Genomic DNA, 21,938 nt, shown 5'->3' with positions numbered 1-21,938 from the left:
GGGCAGAGCATGGGCGTCCGGCTGGGCTCGGGCCCTGGCATCCCCTGGGCCCCCCGCCCCGGGCTGGCTCCTGCGCGGGGACAGGAAAGCTGTGTTTAGGCAGCGCCGGGGCCAGGCTTTGATCCAGCACTTGCGAGGTTGGAAACAGGCGGTAACGGGAGAGAAGAAAGCACAAAAGGCAACTCGAGCCTAAATTTAACAGCGGGACCCCAGCCAGCTGCAGGGATGTCCTTGCCCAGCCTGCTCTGGCGCTGCTGGCTCCCATCCCCAGGTTTCCCTGGGACCCTCTGGGGACAGCAGTGCTGGAGACAGACACAGTGACAGGGACGGGTGCTCCTGGGGGCTGTGGGAAGAGGCACGGCACTGCCCGTGTGGGGTCTGGCTTCGGGGGGCTGCACCACAGAGCCCCGTGGGGCTTGGGGTGCAGCCAGGGGTGGGGGTGGGTGCCGCCGAACCCCTGTTCCCCGCAGTGCATGGCTGCACCGGAGCTGGGAGAGGCCTCGGCAGCTGTGCCCGTGCTGCAGCGCCGTCCCCGTGTCCCCACAGGCAGAGCCCGCGGCTGCCCATGGATGTCCTGGCGCTCGCTCTGCTCCTGGGTAAGCACCAGCCTCGCCGTGCCCCGCGCGTGGCTGCGCGCCCACCGTACCCGTGGCTCTGGTGGCCCCAGGACCCCCTCCGGGGCAGCGGCTGCGGGCAGCAGCGGCCGTGTCCATGCTCCCCGAGTCAGCGAGAGCCTGGGCGCTGCAAATCCCAGCCGGGAATCCGGGCTGTGCTGAGCCCCGCGGGATTAGTGAGCGCCTGACCTGGCTCCCAGCTCCCCCCTGCACCGCTCTGCGTGCCGGGGGCCCCATGCGAGCACCCACGGCACACCCGCACCCTGCTCCCGGCCCCAGTGCCCCGCTCACCCGTGATGCCCCCCCAGCCCTGCTCCCTGCCCCCCCGGTCACGAGGCCCCGGCAGCGCTGCCAGCACCTTTCCGGGTCACGGAGCTTGGTGCTGCATCAGTGGGTCGGGACAGGGGACGGGGCGGGACGGCGTGCCTGGGGGTGGGGTGGGCGCAGGGGGTGCACAGGGGATGTGGGGTCCTGGCGCAGCCCCCTCAGCCCGTGCCCCTGCCCTTTTTCAGCGGGGGTGCCAGCGGCAGGGGGCTGGGAAGAGCCCGACCCCTCCCAGGGCTGCGCCCGAGGCAGCTGCTACCCAGCCACCGGCAACCTGCTGGTGGGGCGAGCCCAGCGGCTGAGCGCCTCGTCCACCTGCGGGCTGCACGGCCCCCAGGAGTACTGCATCGTCAGCCACCTCCAGGTGAGCCTGCAGCCCGCGGCATGGCACGGCGCGGCACGGCACGGCACGGCATGGCACCGTGTGCCGGTGCAGCCCCTGGCCGCCCACCCCCAGGGTGACGCTCCCGGCACAGGACTCTGAGAAATGCTTCGCCTGCGACTCGCGGGACCCATCCCTGCGCGAGAGCCACCGCATCGAGAACGTCATCTACCTGCACGGCCCCCACGGCGAGCGGAGCTGGTGGCAGTCGGAGAACGGTGAGGCCGGGGGGTGTCACCATGTGGGGGTGCCTGCCCCAGCCTGGCTGTAACCGTCCGTCCCTGCAGGCATGGAGCACGTCAGCATCCGCCTGGACCTGGAGGGCGAGTTCCACTTCACCCACCTCATCATGAAGTTCAAGGTAACGGGGACGCGGTGCGGCACGGCACGGTGCCAGGCGGCTGCGTGGTGCCCGCGGGCGCCCGTCCCAGCTGCGTGCCCCGCAGACCTTCCGCCCCGCTGCCATGCTGGTGGAGCGCTCGGCCGACCTGGGGCGCAGCTGGAAGGTGTACCGCTACTTCGCCTACAACTGCTCCAAGCTCTTCCCCGGCATCCCCAGCCAGCCCTTGGGGCACATCGACGAGGTGCTGTGTGACCAGCGCTACTCCGAGATCGAGCCCTCCAGCCACGGGGAGGTGCGTGGGGCCGCGGCGGTGCGGCGGGAGCGGGGCAGGGGGCGGCGCTGACCTGCTCCATCCCACCCCCAGGTCATCTTCAAGGTGCTGGACCCCTCCATCCCGGTGGCAGATCCCTACAGCCCCGACATCCAGGGTGCGTGGCGGAGGGGCGGGACGGGGGCTCTGGGGCGGCACGGCGGGGGCTGAGCCTGCCGCCTGCCCTGCCCAGACCTGCTGCGCGTCACCAACCTGCGGGTGAACCTCACCAAGCTGCACACGCTGGGGGACAACCTGCTGGACTCGCGGCGGGAGGTGCTGCACAAGTACTACTACGCCGTGGACGAGCTGGTGCTGCGCGGGAGCTGCTTCTGCCACGGCCACGCTGCCGAGTGTGCCCCCGCGCCTGGCGCCCCACCGTCCGTCCCCGGCATGGTGAGGCACACTGGCATGGCACGGCTCGACACGGCGCCCTGTGGGGCCTGGCGGCTGGGCTGAGCCGGGTGTTCCCCCCCAGATCCACGGGCGCTGCGTCTGCAAGCACCACACGCAGGGCCTCAACTGCGAGCGCTGCGAGGACTTCTACCACGACCTGCCCTGGCGCCCGGCCGAGGGCTCCAGCACCAACGCCTGCCGCCGTGAGTGCCCCGCGCCGGTGCTGGCACCGCGGCACTCAGCCACCCTGTGCCCATGGGCTGGGAATGGGGTCCTGTGTGCTGTCGTGGGGGGTTTGGGGGCCCTGCATGTCTGCTTGGGGGTTTTGGCACCCCACGTACAGTGGTTTGGGTTTGGGGACTGGGGGCGCCGCGTGCCGTGCTGCAGGGTGGAGGATTTTGGGGCTGGGGGTGCCGCGTGCCATGCCGTGGTGTCGTCCCCGCAGGGTGCGACTGCAACGAGCACTCGCGGCGCTGCCACTTCGACATGGCCGTGTTCCTGGCCACGGGGAACACCAGCGGGGCCGTGTGCGACGGCTGCCAGCACAACACCATGGGCCGCCGCTGCCACCTCTGCAAGCCCTTCTACTACCGGCACCCGCGCTCCGACATCCGCGCGCCCACCGCCTGCGCCCGTGAGTGCCCCCGGCCCCGCCACCCCCGGCCCCACGCCCCCCGGTGCTGCTGGCCCCACGCCCCCCGGTGCCGCCGGCCCCACGCCCCCCAGTGCTGCCGGCCCCACGCCCCCCGGTGCCGCCAGCCCCAGCTCCCGCGGTGTCCCCGCAGCGTGCGACTGCGACCCTGCGGGCTCGCTGGACGGGGGCGCCTGCGACGCACACACGGACGTGGCGCTGGGCATGATCGCGGGGCAGTGCCGCTGCAAGGAGAATGTGGCCGGGCCCCGCTGCGACCGCTGCCGGCACGGAGCCTACGGCCTCAGCCAGGGAGACCCACAGGGCTGCCAGCGTGAGCTGGGACTGGGGGTGGGCAGGGGGGTGCGGATGGGGGTGGAGGGGTTGGGATTCGGATGGAGGGGTTGGGATGGAGGGGTGGGGATGGAGGGATGGGAATGGAAGGTTTGGGAGGGGGATGGAGAGGTGAGGATGGGGATGGAGGGGTTGGGATGGAGGAGTGGGAATGGGGATGGAGAGGTGGGGATGGTGATGGAGGGATGGTGGTGGAGGGATGAGGACGGAGGTGTTAGGATGGAGGGGTGGGGAGGGGATGGAGGGGTTGGGATGAAGGGGTGGGGTTGGAGAGGTGGGGGACCAAAGGGCATGGAACAATGAGGGAGGGCTGTGGAGCTGCCACTGAACACCTCTGGGAGCACTGGGGGGCTGTTAGGGGCTGTGGTGCTGCGTGCCAGCCCATCGTCTGTGTGTGCACACGCGTGTGGCGGTCAGTGTGCCGGTGCGACCTGCGGGGCACGGTGGCGGGCAGCTCCCCCTGCGACCCCATCAGCGGGGACTGCTACTGCAAGCGCTTCGTGGCCGGGCGCTCCTGCAGCCAGTGCGTGGTGAGTGCCCCGGCCCCGCGGCCCTGCCCCACGCACCCTGCTCTGGCATGACATCCCCCAGGGCCCGGCTGGCCCCACGCCTGCCCCACATCTCCCCCATCTCACTGCAGCCCGAGTTCTGGGGCCTCAGCTTCGACGTGGGGGGCTGCCGGCCCTGCTCCTGCGACTTCGGGGGAGCCTACAGCAACCGGTGGGGTCCCATGGCGGGGCACAGGGACCGGGAGGGATGGGGACAGGGATGGGGATGGGGATGGGGCAGGGGGGTCAGGCAGGGAGGGGGCGATGGGGACGCTGCTGGAGGGATGGGGACAGGGCCGGGGAGAGAAGGGGATGGAGGGACGGGGTCTCCAACCCTGGAGATGGAGGGAGGGGCACAGGGAGGGAGGGGTGGGTGACAGCAGAGCTGGGCAGAAGGACGGACAGAGGGACAGGACGGTCACCCCAGGTGCTCCATGGAGGACGGGGCCTGCCCGTGCCGCCCCCACCTCATGGGCCGGCAGTGCGACCAGGTGCAGCCCGGCTTCTTCTGCGCCCCCCTCGACCACTACACCTACGAGGCCGAGCAAGCCACGGGACATGGGCCCAGCCATCCCCAGCTCCCAGTGAGTGTCCCCAGCTCAGGGTCATGCACGGGGACACCGTGCACCACGCATGGCCGTCCCCATGCCCCATGCATGACCATCCCCGTGCACGTCTGTCCCCGTCCCCACAGGGCGCCGTGCGTGCGGAGGTGCCCCAGGACTGCCCCCAGCACCGCCCCGGGGAGCCGGTGGGGCGGAAGGGACGCTCGCGGCCCCAGCGCAGCCCCTACCGTGCCCCCCAGCCCCGCGCACCCCTGCGCCGCAGCCGCCAGCAGCCCCCCAAGGTGAGCGCCGGGGGGAGGCAGGGGCACGGCGGGGCGCAGCCGGGGGCCGGGGCTGAGCCGTGCCGGTGTCGTGCCCAGCCCGACGTGGAGCCGGTGCTGCGGGTCAGGGCCGGGCGCATGGTGACCTGGACGGGTCTGGGGTTCGCCCGTGTGCGGGACGGGGCCGGGCTGACTTTCCACGTGGACGACGTGCCCTACCCCATGGAGTACGAGCTGCTGCTGCGCTACGAGCCCGAGGTGAGCGCGGCCGCGGGACGGCCCTGGTACACACCGCGTGGCACGGCCAGTGCTGATGGGCTCTCGCCTCTCGCCACAGTCGGCCGAGGACTGGGAGGCCGTGGTGAGTGTCAGCTCCCGAGCGCTGCCCACCAGTCCCCGCTGCGGGAACCTGCTGCCCTCTGAGCAGATGTACCGGGAGAGCCTGCCCCACAGCCAGAGGTGGGGACGGGGACGGGGACGGGATGGGGACAGGATGGGGATGGGGATGGGATGGGGATGGGATGGGCATGGAGATTGGGATGGGATGGGATGGGATGGGATGGGATGGGATGGGATGGGATGGGATGGGATGGGATGGGATGGGATGGGGACAAAGACAGGAGAAGAATGGTGATGGGAGCAGCCCTTCCACATGCTCAGAGATGAGGGGATGTTGATGGGGATGGGGATGGCCCTGCCACACACCAAAATACGAGGGATTGGGATGGGATGTGGATGGGATGGAACAGGGGCAGTCCCAGAACGTAGGCGAGGGGATGGGGATGAGGACAGGGACAGGAAGGTGGGCTGCCTCTGTACAGGTACGTGCTGCTGTCCCGGCCCTTCTGCTTCGAGCCCAGCACCCCGTACGAGGTGACCATGCGGCTGCAGCGGGCTGGCGTCACCCAGCGCCACCCCGGCGCCTTCATCCTCATCGACTCGGTAAAGGGGGGGACCATTGCCCCGTGCCTGGTGCTCAGCACGGGTGGGGAGATGGGCAGGGATGGGGGTCCTGGGGTGGGCAGTGACCCCACTTTGGGGCTACACATGGGAGTGGTTGGATGGGATGGGATGGGATGGGATGGGATGGGATGGGATGGGATGGGATGGGATGGGAGGTGTTGGGGTTAGGGATGGGGATGGTAAAGGGGATAAGAAAAGGAATACTCGGCCTGTGGGGTGTCCCCAAGCCCCCAGCCCCACCACCTCCCCCCTGGTGCCCCCCAGCTGGTGCTGCTGCCACGCGTGTCAGAGCTGCCGGGCTTCCACGGGGCGGCAGCCGACGTGGCGCAGCGGCGCGAGGAGCTGGAGCGGTACCGGTGCCTGGAGGCTTTCCGCATGGCCCCCCCGCACACCCTGGCCGAAGCCTGCGCCCGCCTGGTGTGCAGCGTCTCAGCCCTGCTGCACGACGGCGCCCTGCGTGAGTGAGGCCATGGGGACAGGGTGTGGGGGCACGGGCGGGCAGGTGGGTGACGATGGAGCCATGCCCGGTGCGGCGGGTCCGGATGGTGCCATGCCCAGTGCAGGGGAGGGCAGGGGATGGTGGCAGCGTGTGTTGGGGTGTCCCCATCCCCAGCCGTGTCCCTGCCGCCCCGCAGCCTGCCAGTGCGACCCGCAGGGCTCCCGCAGCAGCGTGTGCCGGGCACTGGCGGGGCAGTGCGAGTGCAAGCCCCATGTCCTCGGCCGCCGCTGCGATCGCTGCGCCCCCGGCAGCTACGGCTTCGGGCCCCTGGGATGCAGCCGTGAGTAGTGGGGTGTGACAGCATGCCGGGCATGCCAGGGGGCCCCTCTGTCTGTCTGTCTGTCTGTCTGAGCCCCCTGTTGTACATGGGGCTGCTCTGGCTGGCGGTCACCCTGACCTGAGCCGCGCCACCCCGTAGCCTGCGCCTGCTCCCCGGAGGGCTCCGTGTCCCAGCTGTGCGACGCGGGCAGCGGGCAGTGCCGCTGCCAGCCCGGTGCTGTGGGAAGGCAGTGTGACCAGTGCCAGCCGGGCCACTGGGGCTTCCCCGCCTGCCGGCCCTGCCACTGCAACGGGCATGCCGAGGACTGCGACCCCCGGACGGGCAGCTGCCTGCGCTGCCGCGACCACACCACCGGCCGGCACTGCGAGAGGTGGGCCTGCGTGGGGTGGGGTGGCATGGATGGGATAATGGGATGGGGTGGGATGGGGTGGGATGGGGTGGGGTGGGATGGGATGGGGTGGGATGGGATAATGGATGGGATGGGACGGGACGGGACGGGACGGGATGGGATGGGATGAACCCCCCAGACTTCACTGTCACCCTTGCAGGTGCCAGGATGGTTACTACGGGGACCCGGTGCTGGGCTCAGGGCAGCAGTGCCGCCCCTGCCCCTGCCCCGGCTACCCCGGCACGCGGCACTACCACGGGAGCGCCTGCCACGCCGACGAGGAGACACACCACATCGTGTGCCTCTGCGCGCCCGGATACGCCGGTGAGGGGCAGGCGGGCACCGTGCCGCAGGACCACAGCACTGCGGCTGCAGGACCCCAATGCCACCGCCCTTGTCCCCGCAGGGCCACGCTGCGACCGCTGCTCCCCCGGCTACTTCGGGGCGCCAGAGACGGAGTGGGGAGCGTGCCGGCCCTGCCAGTGCAACAACAACATCGACACCAGCGACCCGGGGGCCTGCGACCCCCGCACGGGGCAGTGCCGCCGCTGCCTGTACCACACCGCCGGGCCCCGCTGCGCCCAGTGCCAGCACGGCTACTTCGGCAATGCTCTGCAGCGCAGCTGCCGGCGTGAGCAGGGGACCGGGGACACGTGGGGGTTTGGGGTGATGTGAGGGGTTGGGGTGGGCATGGGGACACGTGTGGGTTGTGCAGGGGATGGGGGATGTGGTGTTTTGGGGGTTTCTGGGGGTTTGGGGTGGGGGTAAGGGGCCGAGCCCCCCTGCCTGCCCCTGCCTGTGTCCCACACATCCGCTCACCGCCTGCAGGCTGCAGCTGTGACCCGCGGGGAACGCTGGCCTCCTTCTGCGCCACCGGTGCCTGCGACTGTGACCGTGCCACAGGGGCCTGCGCCTGCCGGCCCCACGTGGTGGGCAGGAGCTGCGACCGCTGCGCGCCCCACTTCTGGAGCCTGGGGGGAGTGGGGGGCTGCGAGCCCTGTGGCTGCCACCCCACCCGTGCCCTGCACCCCGCCTGCGATGCGGTGAGCCCCCCGGCACATATCCTGTGTCCTCCAGGGCTGGGCGAGCAGGGGGCTGAGCACCCTACTTTTGCTGCAGGTGACAGGGCAGTGCCACTGCCGCCCCGGCTTTGGGGGCCGCGTCTGCTCCCAGTGCCAGGAGCATCACTGGGGGGACCCCGAGCAGCAGTGCCGAGGTGGGAGCACGGCCCGGGGACCGGGTGTGGGGGCTCTGGGGTGTCTGGGGATGTGGGGATGCTGGGGAAGGAGGGGGCTTGGGGATAGAGGGGTTGGGGACACAGGGTGATCCTGGGGACATAGGGCACCCTTGGGACACAGGGGGACCCTGGGTGGGCAGTGGGATTCTGGGGATGTGGGAGGTCATGGGGATATGGGGGATGCTGGGAATATGGGGACCCTGGAGATATGAGGGACCCTGGGGACACAGTGAACTCATGGGGACGTGGTAGGACCCAGGGGATGGGGGCGACCCTGGAGCCCCAGTGGGATGCTGAGGACATGGTGGGACCCTGGAGCCATGGGTGACCCAGGGGACCCGGTGGCACTCTGGGGACACAGGGACCCCCGGGGAGGCTGGGCTGTGACAGCCCCCATCCCCGCAGCCTGCGAGTGCGAGCCGCTGGGCGCCGAGAGCCCGCAGTGCGACCGAGCCAGCGGGCAGTGCCGGTGCCGACCGGGCTTCGGGGGGCTGCGCTGCGACAGCTGCCAGCGGGGCTATCAGGCCGCCTTCCCCCGCTGCTCGCCCTGCCACCCCTGCTTTGGGCGCTGGGACATGGCGCTGGGCAGCCTGCGGGACAGGCTGCGGCGCCTGGGGGCGCGGGCACGGGCACTCCGCGAGGGGGGGTCTGCGCCCCCGCTCAGCCCCCGCCTGCGGGCGCTGGAGGAGGCCCTGGGGCGCGCGGAGCGGCTGCTGGGCGAGGGGGGCAGCCCTGGCAGCCCCCTCCTGCAGGAGCTGGCCGGGCGGCTGGACGGCACCAGGCAAGTGCACCCTGAGGGCTGGGGGGGAGTTTTGTCACCCAGAGGGGTTTGAGAGCTCTGTGCCCCCGCAGGACGGAGCTGGACGACTTCTGGAAGCAGCTGCAGGAGCTGGAGCAACATCTGGATCAGCTGGAGCAGGCAGGCGTGCGGCACCGCAACCGGCTGGCAGGGCTGAGCCACGAGCTGGGGGGGCTCAACCGAACCGCCTCCCACCTCCAAGGTGTCCTCGGCACTGTGGCGGCGGCTGGGTTTGGGGGTAAGAGCATCCAGCGAGGGACTTGGGGACGTGGGGGTGGCCATGCTCTGATGATGGGGACTCTGGGGATATGGGGCGTCCTAGGGACATGGGGAGATCCTGGGAATAGAGGGACTCTGGGGACGTGGGGGACTTTGGGGACGTGGTGGGACTCTGAACATGGTGAGAGAGTGGGGCACAGGAGACTCCGGATAGTCAGGAGATTCTGGGGATACAGTGAGACATAGGGACATGGGTGACATGGAGCTGTAGCAGGATGCTGGGGACGTGGTGGGACTCAGGGGACGTGGGGCACCCTCTACCCGCAGAGTCCTACCAGAGCATCGTGGCGGCGGCGCGGGACTCGCGGCAGGCAGAGGCGGTGGCCAACAGCACGGCGGGCGAGCTGAGCGGGGCGCGGGCCACGCGGCAGGCGGCCGAGAAGGTGCTGCGGCAGCGGGGCGATGCCTTCCGCCGCAGCATGGCCGCACAGCGGAAATCCCTGCGGGAGGCACAGAAACGAGTGTCGGGACTAAGCGTGGCCAGGATCAATGAGAAGGTGAGAGTGGGACACAGGGGAGAAAGGACACAGGGGGGAGACCCCCCCTCAGCCAGGTGGCACACCCAGAGGGGGGTCTCTCCCCATGCGACGTGCTCTGCCCACCCCACCTCCCCGTTTTGCACCCCTGCAGATCTGCGGGGCGCCCGGGGACCGGAGCTGCGCAGAATCCTCCTGTGGAGGAGCCCTGTGCCGGGACAGCGCGGGGACACGGCGCTGCGGGGGCACGGGGTGCACGGGGGCCTTGCCCGTGTCAGCTCGAGCCCTGAGCAGCGCCCGCAACGCCTCGCAGCAGCTGGAGGTGGCTCTGGGACAGCTGAGCGCTGTGGCACAGAAGGTAGGGGTGGTGCCCCTGTGCGCCCTCTGTGCCCTCGGTGGGTCCCGTTGCCTGTTACACCCCCTCGCATGCCCCGTTCGTGTCCCCTCGCGTGTCCCCAGATGCAGGAGGTGCAGGACCTGGCACGTGGCGCCCGCAGCCGAGCGGAAGAGGCACTGGGGAGGTCACAAGCTGCCCGCAGCCACACAGAGAAGGCGACGGCGCAGCTGCGGGACTTCATCCGGCGCATCAAGGCCTTCCTGGCAGGTAGGGCCGGCACCGGGTGGGCACCGGGCACGGCGCAGGATGTTGTGCCTGCCCTGAGCCCACCCCACTCCGGTGTCCCCACAGAGGAGGGAGCGGACCCAGGCAGCATTGAGCTGGTGGCCCGGCACGTGCTGAACATCTCCCTGCCCAGCAGCCCCGGCCGGATCCAGGAGCTGCTGCAGGAGATTCAGGAGAGCATCGGGCAGCTGGATGGAGTGGACGCAGTGCTGAACAGCACCGCGCAGGGGCTGGCTGCAGCAAAAGAGCTGCTGGCACAGGGACAGGATGCCAGGTGAGTGGTGGGGACATGCTGGCTGGGCAGGGGGCTGGGGGCTGTGACCCCGGCTCTGGCCAGGACTGGAGCTGCTGGTGTCCCTGCAGGGTGCGAGCGGAGGGCGTGAGGGACGAACTGGCGGGGACGCAGCGCGTGCTGCAGATGGCACAGGCGCAGGTGACGGTGGCAGGGAGCGCCCTGCAGAGCGCCAAGGACGCCATCCGGGCCGCCGAGAGCAGCGCCAGGGAGGTGAGGAGCAGCAGGGCTGTGGGAACGCTGGGGGGATATTTGGGTCGGGGAACCTGGGCATGCTGGGGAGCAGGGTGGGCTTTGGTTGCATGGGGGGAATGGGGTCAGCGCTGTGGCACCTTGTGGGTAATGGGGTAGGTACATGGGGAGAGCAAGGCTGATGCCCGTAGGCACGGCAGCGGTAATGAGGCCGGTGCCACTGGTACCCTAGGGGCACGGGGTGATGCAGGGCTGGCGTTTCGGGCACGGCGTCTCGCGGTGCCCACCAGCAGCCCATGCCCGTGCCTGCCCAGGCGGAGCGCAAGCTGCAGGCGCTGCAGGGGAAGGAGTCGCGGCTGCAGCAGCGGCTGCGGGAGCTGGCGCAGCGCGTCGCCGCCCTGCAGGAGCGGGGACAGGGCGCACGGCGCCTGGCCCAGGAAGCCAAGGAAGGGGCGCAGCGTGCCACCGCCGCCTCGGGGACGCTGAGCCAGGTGAGCCCCAGCCCTGCACCGGGCGGGTACGGGTGCGGGACGCTCAGCCTCACCGTGCCCCTGTGCTCCCAGGACCTGGAGCAGGTGACGCAGCGCTACGTGCTGCTGAAGGGCCGGGTGAGCGGGCTGGCCGGGGTGTCCGGCGGGGCCCTGCAGCGTGTGACACAGCTGACGGCGGAGGCCCGGGACCTCCTGGACAAGGCCAACAGCAGCAAGAAGAAGCTGGAAGGTAAGGGGGCGACACGGGGCGGGCAGTTCCCCATCACCCAGACCCCGCTCGGTGCCCACCTCCCCTTGCACGTGTCCCCTCGTGCTCCCCGCATCCCACCCGGGATACCCCAGGACGTGTCCCCGTGGGTGAGGGTGGCAGGGAGGGACAGGGGGGTGCCGCCCGCGCTGCGCCCACGCTGCCTGTCCCCGCAGAGCTGGAGCGGCACTTCGGGGCCAACGAGCAGGCGATGACGGCCAAGGCGACGCAGCTGCAGGCGCTGGAGCAGCAGGTCTCGGGGCTGCTGCAGGAGATCCAGGAGCGGGCCAACGCTTACGCCACCTGCTAGGGAGCTCCGCAGGGCCGCGCCGTGCCTTGCCGTGCCTTGCCGTGCCGTGCCGCCGTCCCGGCCCCACGCGGGACACGGCCCCACGCCGCGTGGAAAGAGCCCGCGGGCGTCTGTAGCGCGGCTGCACCTGCAAATAAAGCCCTGAGCCCCGGCTGCCCGCGTCCGGCCCTTCGCTGCCCCTCGGCCGCCGCGCCTCCCTCCCACCCCCCCCCACGCCGCGGTCACGCGTGACCGAACCCCCCGGCGCCCCCCGCCTCCGGCAGGGCGGGCACGGCCCCGGCCCGGCCCCGCGTGGGCCGCCCCTGCCGGGACCCGCCCCGCGCTGTCCGCGCAGCCCCGAGCGCTGCGCCCGCGGCCAACTTCGGAGAGGGGCGGCGGGACCCCACGGGACCCCCCCCCCCGGCACCCCACGGACCCCCCGTCGGGTGCCACCTGCCCAGCTCCCCCCCGCGCGCTCCCCCCCCGCCGCCATGCGCGCCCCCGCCGCCTTCCTCCTCCTCCTCCTCCTCCTCCTCGCCCCGCTGGTGGCCGGTGAGTGCGCGCCCCCCGGCCCGGGACCCTTCGGGACCCCCCCCGGTGCTGGAGCGGGGCCCGGCGGCGGGCGGGGGTCCGGTCCCGGCGGGGCATTTCCGGGCGGTCGCGGAAGGGGCCCCGGCAGGGCTGCGCTCCCGGCCCGGGAGCAGCCGGGGGAAGGGGACGGGGAAGGGGGGGGACCCGGCCTCAGCCGCCCCCTGCCCACGCAGGGCCCGGGGGAGCCGCCTCCGCCGCCGCCCCCGACGCCCCCCAGGGCTGCGCCCGAGGCAGCTGCTACCCGGCCACCGGGGACCTGCTGGTGGGGCGAGCCCCCCGCCTGAGCGCCTCGTCCACCTGCGGGCTGCGGCGACCCCAGCCCTACTGCATCGTCAGCCACCTCCAGGTGAGCGGCACGGGGACACGGGACAGGGGACGGGGTGGCTCGGGGTCGCCGCCAACCCCATCCCGCTCCGCTCACAGGAGGAGAAGAAGTGCTTCGTCTGCGACTCGCGGCGCCCCTACGACGCCCGCAGCAACGCCGACAGCCACCGCATCGAGAACGTGGTCACCACCTTCGCCCCCCGCCCCAAGAAAGCCTGGTGGCAGTCGGAGAACGGTGAGCGCCCGGCGGGGGCGGCGGGGCGTCCCTGGGGGGCTCCGCTTCCCGTCCTCCCACGCCGAGGAAGCTGTGACTCAGCCGGCAAGGACGCGCCCCTGCGCCACGGCCAGGCAGGGCGAGCCGCAGCTCCCGGGGTCCCCCCGGGGTCCCGCAGTCACGGGTGCCACCCCCCTGCAGGTGTGGAGCACGTCAGTATCCAGCTGGACCTGGAGGCTGAGTTCCACTTCACCCACCTCATCATGACCTTCAAGGTGGGTGCCGGGGCGGGACGGGACGGGACGGGACGGGAAGGACCCCGCAGCCCGCGGGCGCCCGTCCCAGCTGCGTGCCTCGCAGACCTTCCGCCCCGCCGCCATGCTGGTGGAGCGCTCGGCCGACTTCGGGCGCAGCTGGAAGGTGTACCGCTACTTCGCCTACGACTGCGCCGCCGCCTTCCCCCACGTCCCCCGCGGGCCCCCGCGCCGCATCGACGACGTCGTCTGCGAGTCCCGCTACTCTGACATCGAGCCCTCCACCGAGGGGGAGGTGAGGCCCCGGCGGTGCTGGGGGACGGTTCGGGGATCCTGCCAGCCCCTCACCGCCCTTTTTCGCCCCGCAGGTGATCTACCGCGTGCTGGACCCCGCCATCCCCATCCGCGACCCCTACAGCCCTGCCATCCAGGGTGAGTCACCAGCCCCGGCTCCCGCCTGTCTGCTCTATTTCGGGTGCCGCTATTTTGGCTGCTCTCCCCTTGCCCTGAGCCCCGCGGCGGGCTGGGGGATGGAGCCAGCCCACAGGGGCTGCAAGCTGGCCCTGGGGTGCTGGTGACAGTGTGACACTGCAGGGTGCCCAGCGAAGGGAGATGGGGGCGGCCATGCAGGTGCCCAGCCCAGCACCAAGCAGACGCACGGGACGGGGTTGGTAGCGGGCGGAGGAATCGGACCAGGCGCAGGACGCCGTGGGTTAATCATCCAGCCAGGGCTAAATTTAGGCTGCGAGCAAAAGGAGAGGAATCTGCAGGGCCGAGATGCTGGGAAGCTGCAGTCCCCGGGGAGCCGTCCTGCCCTGCTGGGACCCCGGCGCGTTGCGCACGGCGCGGCGACCACGTGCATATGAGCCCCACGGCGCTCGGCCACGCGCAGCCCGGCGCGATGGCACGCAGGAGGCACGGGCAAGCGGAGCTGTGAGCAGCCCGGCCGCCCCGTGCCACCGCTGCCACCTGTCCTGCCCAGACCTGCTGCGCGTCACCAACCTGCGGGTGAACCTCACCAAGCTGCACACGCTGGGGGACGACCTGCTGGACTCGCGGCGGGAGATCCGGGAGAAGTACTACTACGCGCTGTACGAGCTGGTGCTGCGCGGGAACTGCTTCTGCTACGGGCACGCCTCGGAGTGCGCCCCGCTCAGCGGGGCCCCCACCACCGCCGACGGCATGGTAAGTGAGCTGGCGGCCCTCGTGCCCTGCCGGAGCGGGGCGGATGCGGTGCCCGGTCCCGCAGCCCCTCACCGCGGTGTTCCGGCAGGTGCACGGGCGCTGCGTCTGCAAGCACCACACGCAGGGCCTCAACTGCGAGCGCTGCGAGGACTTCTACCACGACCTGCCCTGGCGCCCGGCCGAGGGCTCCAGCACCAACGCCTGCCGCCGTGAGTGCCCCGCGCCGGTGCTGGCACCGCGGCACTCAGCCACCCTGTGCCCATGGGCTGGGAATGGGGTCCTGTGTGCTGCCCTGGGGGGTTTGGGGGCCCTGCATGTCTGCTTGGGGGTTTTGGCACCCCACGTACAGTGGTTTGGGTTTGGGGACTGGGGGCGCCGCGTGCCGTGCTGCAGGGTGGAGGATTTTGGGGCTGGGGGTGCCGCGTGCCATGCCGTGGTGTCGTCCCCGCAGGGTGCGACTGCAACGAGCACTCGCGGCGCTGCCACTTCGACATGGCCGTGTTCCTGGCCACGGGGAACACCAGCGGGGCCGTGTGCGACGGCTGCCAGCACAACACCATGGGCCGCCGCTGCCACCTCTGCAAGCCCTTCTACTACAAGGACCCCAGCAAGGACCTGCGGGACCCCGCCGTGTGCCGAGGTCGGAGCCGGGCTGCGGGGAGGGACCAGGGGTGCACGGGGCGGGACAATGCTGCACCTGGTCCCGGTGTCATGGGCGTGCGGGGCCGACACAAGGGGTCCGGGTGCTGACCCTGCCCGTGCCCCAGCCTGCGACTGCGACCCCGAGGGCTCCCTTGACGGGGGGCTGTGCGACGGCGCCGACGACCCGGCCCGGGGGCTGATCGCGGGGCAGTGCCGCTGCAAGGAGCACGTGCAGGGCCCCCGCTGCGACCGCTGCAAACCCGGCTTCTTCGGGCTCAGCGCTGCCAACCCGCAGGGCTGCCAGCGTACGTACCGCTGCCGGGGCTGGGGCTGGCCCCAGGGGCATGGGGGGGGCAGCCGCTGGTGTCGAGCGCGTGGCTCGGCCCTGCTGGGTGCCACGGGGTCCCTGCGCAGGGTGCCGGTGTGACCCCCGCGGCACGGTGGCGGAGGGCGGTTGGTGCGATCCCATCAGCGGTGACTGCCTCTGCAAGCGGCTGGTGACCGGGCGCAACTGCGACCAGTGCCTGGTGAGTGGGGCCGTGCACGGAGCTCAGAGCTGTGCCAGGGGCCGTGCACGGTGCTCGGGGCCATGCCAGGGGCTGGGCACAGTGCTCAGGGCCGTGGCACCGCGGCCGGCCGCTTCCTGATGCCCTCGCTCTCTGCAGCCCGAGCACTGGGCTCTCAGCCACGATCTCCAGGGCTGCCGGCCCTGCGACTGCGACGTGGGAGGTGCTCGTGACAACCTGTGAGTTTTATCACGGCTGAGGGTGCGAGGGGTGTCCCAGCCGGCTCCGGGGGGCTGACGGTGCTGCCGGGGTGCCAGGTGTGCCATGGAGACGGGGCAGTGCCGGTGTCGCAGCCACGTGGTGGGCCGGCAGTGCGGGCAAGTGGAGCCTGGCTTCTACCACATCAACCTGGACCACTACACCTACGAGGCTGAGGATGCCCGGCTGCACCAGGTGAGGGGCAAAGCTGTCCCTGGTGGGGACGTGGGCTGAGCAGGGCACCAGGAGGGACATTTGCAGGGTCCCCAAGCCAGCAGATGCTGCTTGGCCCCATTGCCCCGTCAGGCAGCAGCCGGGCTGTGCAGTGCCTGCGAGCCAAGGAGATTTTGGGGTCCCGTCTCACGATGTCCATTACCCCAGGGCTCAGTGGTGGAGCGTGAGCCTCCCGCAGGCCGCCCAGCTTCGTGGACAGGGACAGGCTTTGCCCGCGCGCAGGAGGGCAGCTGGCTGGAGTTCCACGTGAGCGACGTGCCCTTCTCCATGGAGTACGACGTGGTCATCCGCTACGAGCCCCAGGTGAGCCCTAGCCGGTGCATGTCCAAAGGAGCGGCTGTGGGGCTTTTGGTGCAGCGATTTCTGTCCCGTTCTTTGCCGGCAGCACCCGGAGCCCTGGAAGGAGGTGCGGGTGAGGGTGCTGCGCCCCAGCCCTGTCTCCGCCAGCAGCCCGTGTGGGAACACCATCCCGGCTGATGACCAGCTCTCCACCAGCCTCCCGTCCGGCGCCAGGTGAGCGTCCCACCAGGGCTGTGCTGAGCCGGGGCTGGCAGGAGGCACCCAGCTGCCCGGGCTTTGCTTTGCCCCCCCAGGTACGTGGTGCTGCCCCAGCCCATCTGCCTGGAGCGGGGCGTCTCCTACACCCTGCGCCTGGAGCTGGGCTGTGCCACAGCTCGGCAGGACTCCACCGCGAGCGTGCTCATCGATTCGGTGAGCGGGTCCGGGATGGGGCACAGCACCCTTTGGGGGCATGGGGATGCTGTGCAGGGTGCCGCAAAGGATGCAGCATTAGGGGATGTGAGGAGAGGCAAGGTGACATCCCGCTGACCCCCCCCCAGCTGGTGCTCCTGCCCCGTTACTCCTCCCTGGAGATGTTCATCGCGGGTGACCCCGGCGCCATGGGACGCCGGGAGACCTTCGAGCGGTACCGCTGCGCTCAGCACTTCCACGCCGTGGGGCAGGCTCCCGTGGCCGAGCCCTGCTCCAGCCTCCTGCACAGCCTCTCGGCCATCCTGCACGACGGGGCGCTGCGTGAGTACGGCCCTGCTCGCCCCGCGGCCCGCTGCAGTGGCCACCGCTCACCTGCTCTGTGCCCACAGCCTGCCTCTGCGACCCCCAGGGCTCGCTCAGCGCCGAGTGCCGGCCCCAGGGCGGGCAGTGCCGCTGCAAGCCCAACGTCATGGGAAGGCGCTGCCACCGCTGCTCCCCGGGCACCTTCGGCTTCGGGCCCGGCGGGTGCCGAGGTGAGTGCCTGGGGCCATGCCCTGAGCTGAGCCTGGGTGCTGAGCCTGGGTGCTGAGCAGGGGGTGCGGGGAGGGGGCTCCCTGCCTGCCGGCTTCCACAGCCTGGGGGCAGACTCTTGGGTGCCTTCCAGCCTGCCAGTGCAGCAGCGAGGGCTCGGTGAGCACCGTGTGCGACAGCACCACAGGGCAGTGTCCCTGCCGCGAGGGTGCCCACGGCTCGCGCTGCGACCGCTGCCAGCCGGGCCACTGGGGCTTCCCCGCCTGCCGGCCCTGCCAGTGCAACGGGCACGCCGAGGACTGCGACCCCCGGACGGGCAGCTGCCTGCGCTGCCGCGACCACACGGACGGCGAGAGGTGCCAGAGGTAAGCAGGGCGCCTGCCTGGACCAGGGCTGGGTGCTGCGGGCAGCCCTGGCCCCTGCTGACTGCCTGCCCCCAGGTGTGCCGACGGGCACTTCGGGAACCCGGCGCTTGGCTCCGGCCAGCACTGCCGTCCCTGCCCTTGCCCCGAGGGGCCCGGCAGCCCCCGGCACTTCGCCGCCTCCTGCTACCAGGACGGGCGCTCCCGGCAGGTTGTCTGCCACTGCAGCCCTGGGTACACAGGTGGGTGCCCGCCGCGGCACGCTCGGTGTCCCCGCCACTGTCCCCAGGCAGTGCCCAACGCTCTGTGCCCGCAGGTCCCCGCTGCGACGAGTGCGCGCCTGGGTACTACGGGGACCCGCTACAGCCCGGGGGGCGCTGCCTGCCCTGCCAGTGCCACGATAACATCGACATGACGGATCCGGAGGCGTGCGACCGACGCACGGGACGCTGCCTGCGCTGCCTCTACAACACGGCAGGGCCCCACTGCGCCGAGTGCCAGCCCGGCTTCTATGGGGATGCCGCGCGGCACAGCTGCAGGCGTGAGCACACACAGCCGTGCTGAGCCCGGCCCATCCCGTCCCCTTTGCCCAGCCCCAGCACTGCTGTCCCACCCCCACCCTTGTCCCCATCCTCACCTCGTGCCCGTTCCCATCCCCGTTGCCACCCATCGCCACTCTCACTGCCGCCTTGACTCCATCCCCATTTTGTCCTCATCCCATCCCCGTCCGACTTCTCTCCATCCTGCCCCATCCCATCCCGCCCCATCCCAGTCTCCTCCCCCTTCTCTTCCTATCCCCATCCCTGTCCCCACTCTGCTTCCCTCTGGCTCCAGGTTGCTCCTGCAACGCGCTGGGCACCGACCCCAGCACCTGCGGGCCGCAGCACTGCCAGTGCGACAGGCAGAGCGGGCAGTGCCGCTGCCTGCCCCACGTGGAGGGCCAGGCCTGCGACCGCTGCAGCCCCAACTTCTGGAACCTGGGCAGCGGGCAGGGCTGCGAGCCCTGCGCCTGCCACCCTCAGCACGCCCTGTCACCCGCCTGCAACCAGGTGAGACGCCCCAGGGACGGGGACTTGGAGGGACGGGGTGGGGATGGGGGTGCCAGCCTCGGCCGCGCCGTGTCTTGCAGTTCACGGGGCAGTGCTCGTGCCGGCCGGGCTTCGGGGGCCGGACCTGCGCCGACTGCCAGGAGCAACACTGGGGTGACCCGCGGCTGCAGTGCCGAGGTGAGAGCCGGGGCAGGCAGGGGGGCTGCACCGTGCCTCGCGGCACCCTGACCCCCCCTCTCCCCGCAGCCTGCGACTGTGACCCCCGCGGCATCGCCAGCGCCCAGTGCCACCGCGGCAGCGGGCACTGCGACTGCCGGCCCGGCGTCTCGGGCGTCCGCTGCGACCAGTGCGCCCGGGGCTTTGCCGGCACCTTCCCCGCCTGCGAGCCCTGTCACCCCTGCTTCGGGGACTGGGACCGGGTGGTGCAGGACCTGGCTGCCCGCACCCGGGCGCTGGCGCAGCGGGTCAGCCTCCTGCAGCACACCGGAGCCGCTGGCGCCTTCGAGGGCACCTTCCGTCGTCTTGAGGAGAGCCTGGCCACCGTGCACGCCGTGGTGGCCGCCCGCAACGCCACCGCTGCCACTGCCGCTTACCTGACGCACGCCACGGAGGAGCTGCGGTGAGCACCCGGTGCCGGGGCACGGCTCCCCGGGCATCCTCGATGGCGGGGTTGTCACCTCCTTCCCTTGCAGGCGGCAGATCGGGGGGGCCACGGAGAGGCTGACACAGCTGGAGGGGGAGCTGACGGCGTCGCAGGACGCCAACTTCAAAGCCAGCCACGTGCTGGGCACCGTGGACCGGGGCGCTCGTGTCCTCAACCACAGCCTTCAGGAGCTGGGGCAGCGGCTGCACGCTCTCAAGACTTCCAATTTCCTCGGTGAGCCACACCGGGGGTCCCATGCTGGGATGCCAGGGTGGTGGACAGGGGATTCACGCTGCCTCCACCTCCCTCAGGTGCCTTCGACAGCATCCGTCAGTCTCACAGGGAGTCGCAGGAGGCCGAGCAACGCGCGGATGCCTCCACCCGCGCCGTGCCCAGCCCCGTCAGCGCCTCGGCAGCCATGCGGCGCCGCACCGAGCAGCTCCTGGCCAGCCGGCGCGACAATTTCAACCGGCAGAACGCGGCCAACCGGCGGGCGCTGACGGACCTGGCGGGGAGGGCACGAGAGCTGAGCTTGCACCCCCTCAACGAGAAGGTGGGACGTGGGGACGTGGGGACAGGAGTGGGGCACAGCGCCAGGGGACGGCTCGAGCCCGCCTGCCTTTTGCAGGTGTGCGGTGCCGCAGGCGACGTGCCCTGCTCTGAGAGCCCCTGCGGGGGAGCCGGGTGCCGGGACGAGGACGGGACACGGCGCTGCGGGGGGCTGAGCTGCGGCGGAGCTGTCTCCAAGGCTGACAGCGCGCTGGACCGAGCACGGCACGCCCAGGAGGAGCTGCGGCGGGCGGCCGGCGAGGTGGCCCAGCTCTCCCACAGGGTGTGTGCCGCAAGGGTGTGGGTGGGAGCAGGGTGGCCGTGTGTGCTGGTGCTGAGGGTCTCTGCCCCTGCCCAGGTGGCTGAGGCCAAGGGGAAGGCGGATGAAGCCCGGCAGCGAGCACAGGCAGCCCTGGACAAGGCGAACCAGACCAGGGCCCGCGTGGAGCTCTCCAACAAGGAGCTGCGGGAGCTCATCAGCCACATCAAGGCCTTCCTGAGCCGTGAGTGCTGGTGTGCTGGGGGGGATGGCTGCCCCTGCCCAGCTCTCAGTGGCTCTGCACTGCGCTGCACCTCCTGCCCCACACCCCTGCTCCATGGGTCTAACCATGGCTGCCCTCCACCACCACCCCGCTGTTCCCTCTACCCTGGGGCACCGCGTGGCACGGCAGGCACAGGGGTGACACTGATGGCTCCCCCCCACAGAGGAGGGGGCTGACCCCGAGAGCATCGAGGTGGTGGCCAGCCGGGTGCTGGAGCTGTCGCTGCCTGCTTCGCCGGCCCAGATCCACCGCCTGGCTGAGGAGATCAAGGCGCGGGTGCGCAGCCTCGCCAGCGTGGACGCCATCCTGGAGCAGACGGCTGGCGACGTGCGCCAGGCCGGGCAGCTGCTGCAGGACGCCCAGAGGGCCAGGTGAGTGTGGTGACATGGGGACATGGCCCAAATTGGACCCAGCCCGGGCTGGCGCTGAGGCCGTGCCGCCCCGGCTGCAGGTTGCGGGCAGAGGGCGTGCGGGGTACAGCCGAGGCGGTGCAGCAGGCGCTGGAGGACGCGCAGCGAGCCCAGGGCACGGCCGAGGAGGCGCTGCGCAGCGCCGCAGCCGACATCCAGCACAGCGAGAGCACCATTGGCACGGTAAGGGCACTCCCCGCTGCCCTCGGTCCCTGGCACCCCAAAACCCATCCCTGCTTGGGGACACCCCGACACTGCCCATCCCCAGATGCAGGCGCAGGCGGCAGGCGTGGAGCAGCAGCTGGCCGCCGCCATGGAGCGGGTCGGTCTCCTGGAGGGACAGACAGACGCCCTGAAGGTGAAGCGTGCCAACAACAGCCTGGCGGCCACGCGTGCCCAAGAGGCAGCCAGCGTTGCCCGGGACCGTGCCGGCGAGGCCAAGCAGGTGCTTGAGGGGCCGCTGCGGGACCGGTACCGGGCGGCGCAGGAGCTGGTGCAGCACCGGGCGCAGGGCGCACGGCAGGCGGGCGACCGGGCGCAGCAGCTGCGTGAGGAGGCCGCAGGGCTGCTGGAGGACGCCCAGGGCAAGCTGAGGAAGCTGCAAGGTGAGGCTGGGAAGGGCGGCTGGGCTGGGAGAGATGTGGCGAGGGGCTGTTGTCACTCGTCCCCCCCCTTCTCTGTCCCTCGCAGTGCTGGAGAAGAAGTACGAGCAGAATGAGGTGGTGCTGGATGCCAAGGCGGCCCAGCTGGGCGAGCTGGAGGCCAGGATGAGGGAGGTGTTGGCCACCATCAACCAGCAGGTCCAGATCTACAACACCTGCCAGTGATGGATGCCCTGCCACCCACAGCCCTCTGCTGCCCCTGCCGTGGGCACCCCACGTGTGAATAAAGCTACTGAGCAAGAGTCCCTCGTGCCCTGTCGTGGCTTCCATCCACACCTTGGTGGCCTCATCACCCCTAGGTTGGGTGCCACCATGGGGCCAGGGCTGGACAGGTGGGGCCAAGGGTGGACAGGTAGGGCTGCTGTGGGCGCGGGTGACAGGGAGGGGACAGGTGACGCAGTGGGACTGGGGCTTGGCTGAGGGGCTGTGGATGGCGGGTCTGGTGTGGGGGACAGGTGACAGGCAGGGAAGGTGGCACACTGGGTGTGA

At 71.3% G+C, this 21,938-nt stretch overlaps 2 protein-coding genes across 2 annotated transcripts; both read left to right on the top strand.

The window, feature by feature from the left end:
* Nucleotides 1–565: 565 nt before the first annotated feature.
* On the top strand, nucleotides 566–11,803 carry LOC118248194 (laminin subunit beta-4-like). The gene is made up of 34 exons (XM_035546930.1): nucleotides 566–596; nucleotides 1,127–1,302; nucleotides 1,415–1,538; nucleotides 1,608–1,681; nucleotides 1,767–1,955; nucleotides 2,028–2,091; nucleotides 2,167–2,369; nucleotides 2,452–2,572; nucleotides 2,815–3,003; nucleotides 3,155–3,334; nucleotides 3,772–3,884; nucleotides 3,995–4,074; nucleotides 4,330–4,486; nucleotides 4,597–4,749; nucleotides 4,828–4,986; nucleotides 5,066–5,187; nucleotides 5,550–5,670; nucleotides 5,956–6,148; nucleotides 6,327–6,470; nucleotides 6,609–6,840; nucleotides 7,019–7,182; nucleotides 7,265–7,489; nucleotides 7,687–7,901; nucleotides 7,978–8,074; nucleotides 8,501–8,876; nucleotides 8,948–9,132; nucleotides 9,441–9,670; nucleotides 9,804–10,007; nucleotides 10,109–10,253; nucleotides 10,338–10,545; nucleotides 10,635–10,776; nucleotides 11,070–11,246; nucleotides 11,319–11,475; nucleotides 11,670–11,803. The coding sequence occupies exons 1-34, from the start codon at nucleotides 566–568 to the stop codon at nucleotides 11,801–11,803; spliced, it is 5,484 nt and encodes a 1,827-aa protein (XP_035402823.1).
* Nucleotides 11,804–12,554: 751 nt separating this feature from the next.
* Nucleotides 12,555–21,691, top strand: LAMB2 (laminin subunit beta 2; the record flags this gene model as incomplete). Its single annotated transcript, XM_035546931.1, has 31 exons — nucleotides 12,555–12,719; nucleotides 12,797–12,932; nucleotides 13,113–13,186; nucleotides 13,272–13,460; nucleotides 13,534–13,597; nucleotides 14,148–14,350; nucleotides 14,439–14,559; nucleotides 14,802–14,990; nucleotides 15,118–15,297; nucleotides 15,407–15,519; nucleotides 15,658–15,737; nucleotides 15,816–15,951; nucleotides 16,138–16,293; nucleotides 16,376–16,503; nucleotides 16,584–16,701; nucleotides 16,830–17,022; nucleotides 17,091–17,234; nucleotides 17,366–17,597; nucleotides 17,673–17,836; nucleotides 17,911–18,135; nucleotides 18,429–18,643; nucleotides 18,724–18,820; nucleotides 18,890–19,262; nucleotides 19,336–19,520; nucleotides 19,598–19,839; nucleotides 19,915–20,118; nucleotides 20,194–20,338; nucleotides 20,541–20,748; nucleotides 20,829–20,970; nucleotides 21,056–21,392; nucleotides 21,478–21,691. Coding segments are annotated over 31 exons (5,295 nt in total), but the record flags the coding sequence as incomplete, so codon positions are not given.
* Nucleotides 21,692–21,938: the final 247 nt, after the last annotated feature.

The sequence above is a fragment of the Cygnus atratus genome, chromosome 10 (assembly GCF_013377495.2).
Source record: "Cygnus atratus isolate AKBS03 ecotype Queensland, Australia chromosome 10, CAtr_DNAZoo_HiC_assembly, whole genome shotgun sequence".
In the NCBI taxonomy this organism is placed as follows: Eukaryota; Metazoa; Chordata; class Aves; order Anseriformes; family Anatidae; genus Cygnus; species Cygnus atratus.
Note: the sequence above shows the minus strand (reverse complement) of the source record. Positions and strands in the feature narration are given on the sequence as shown.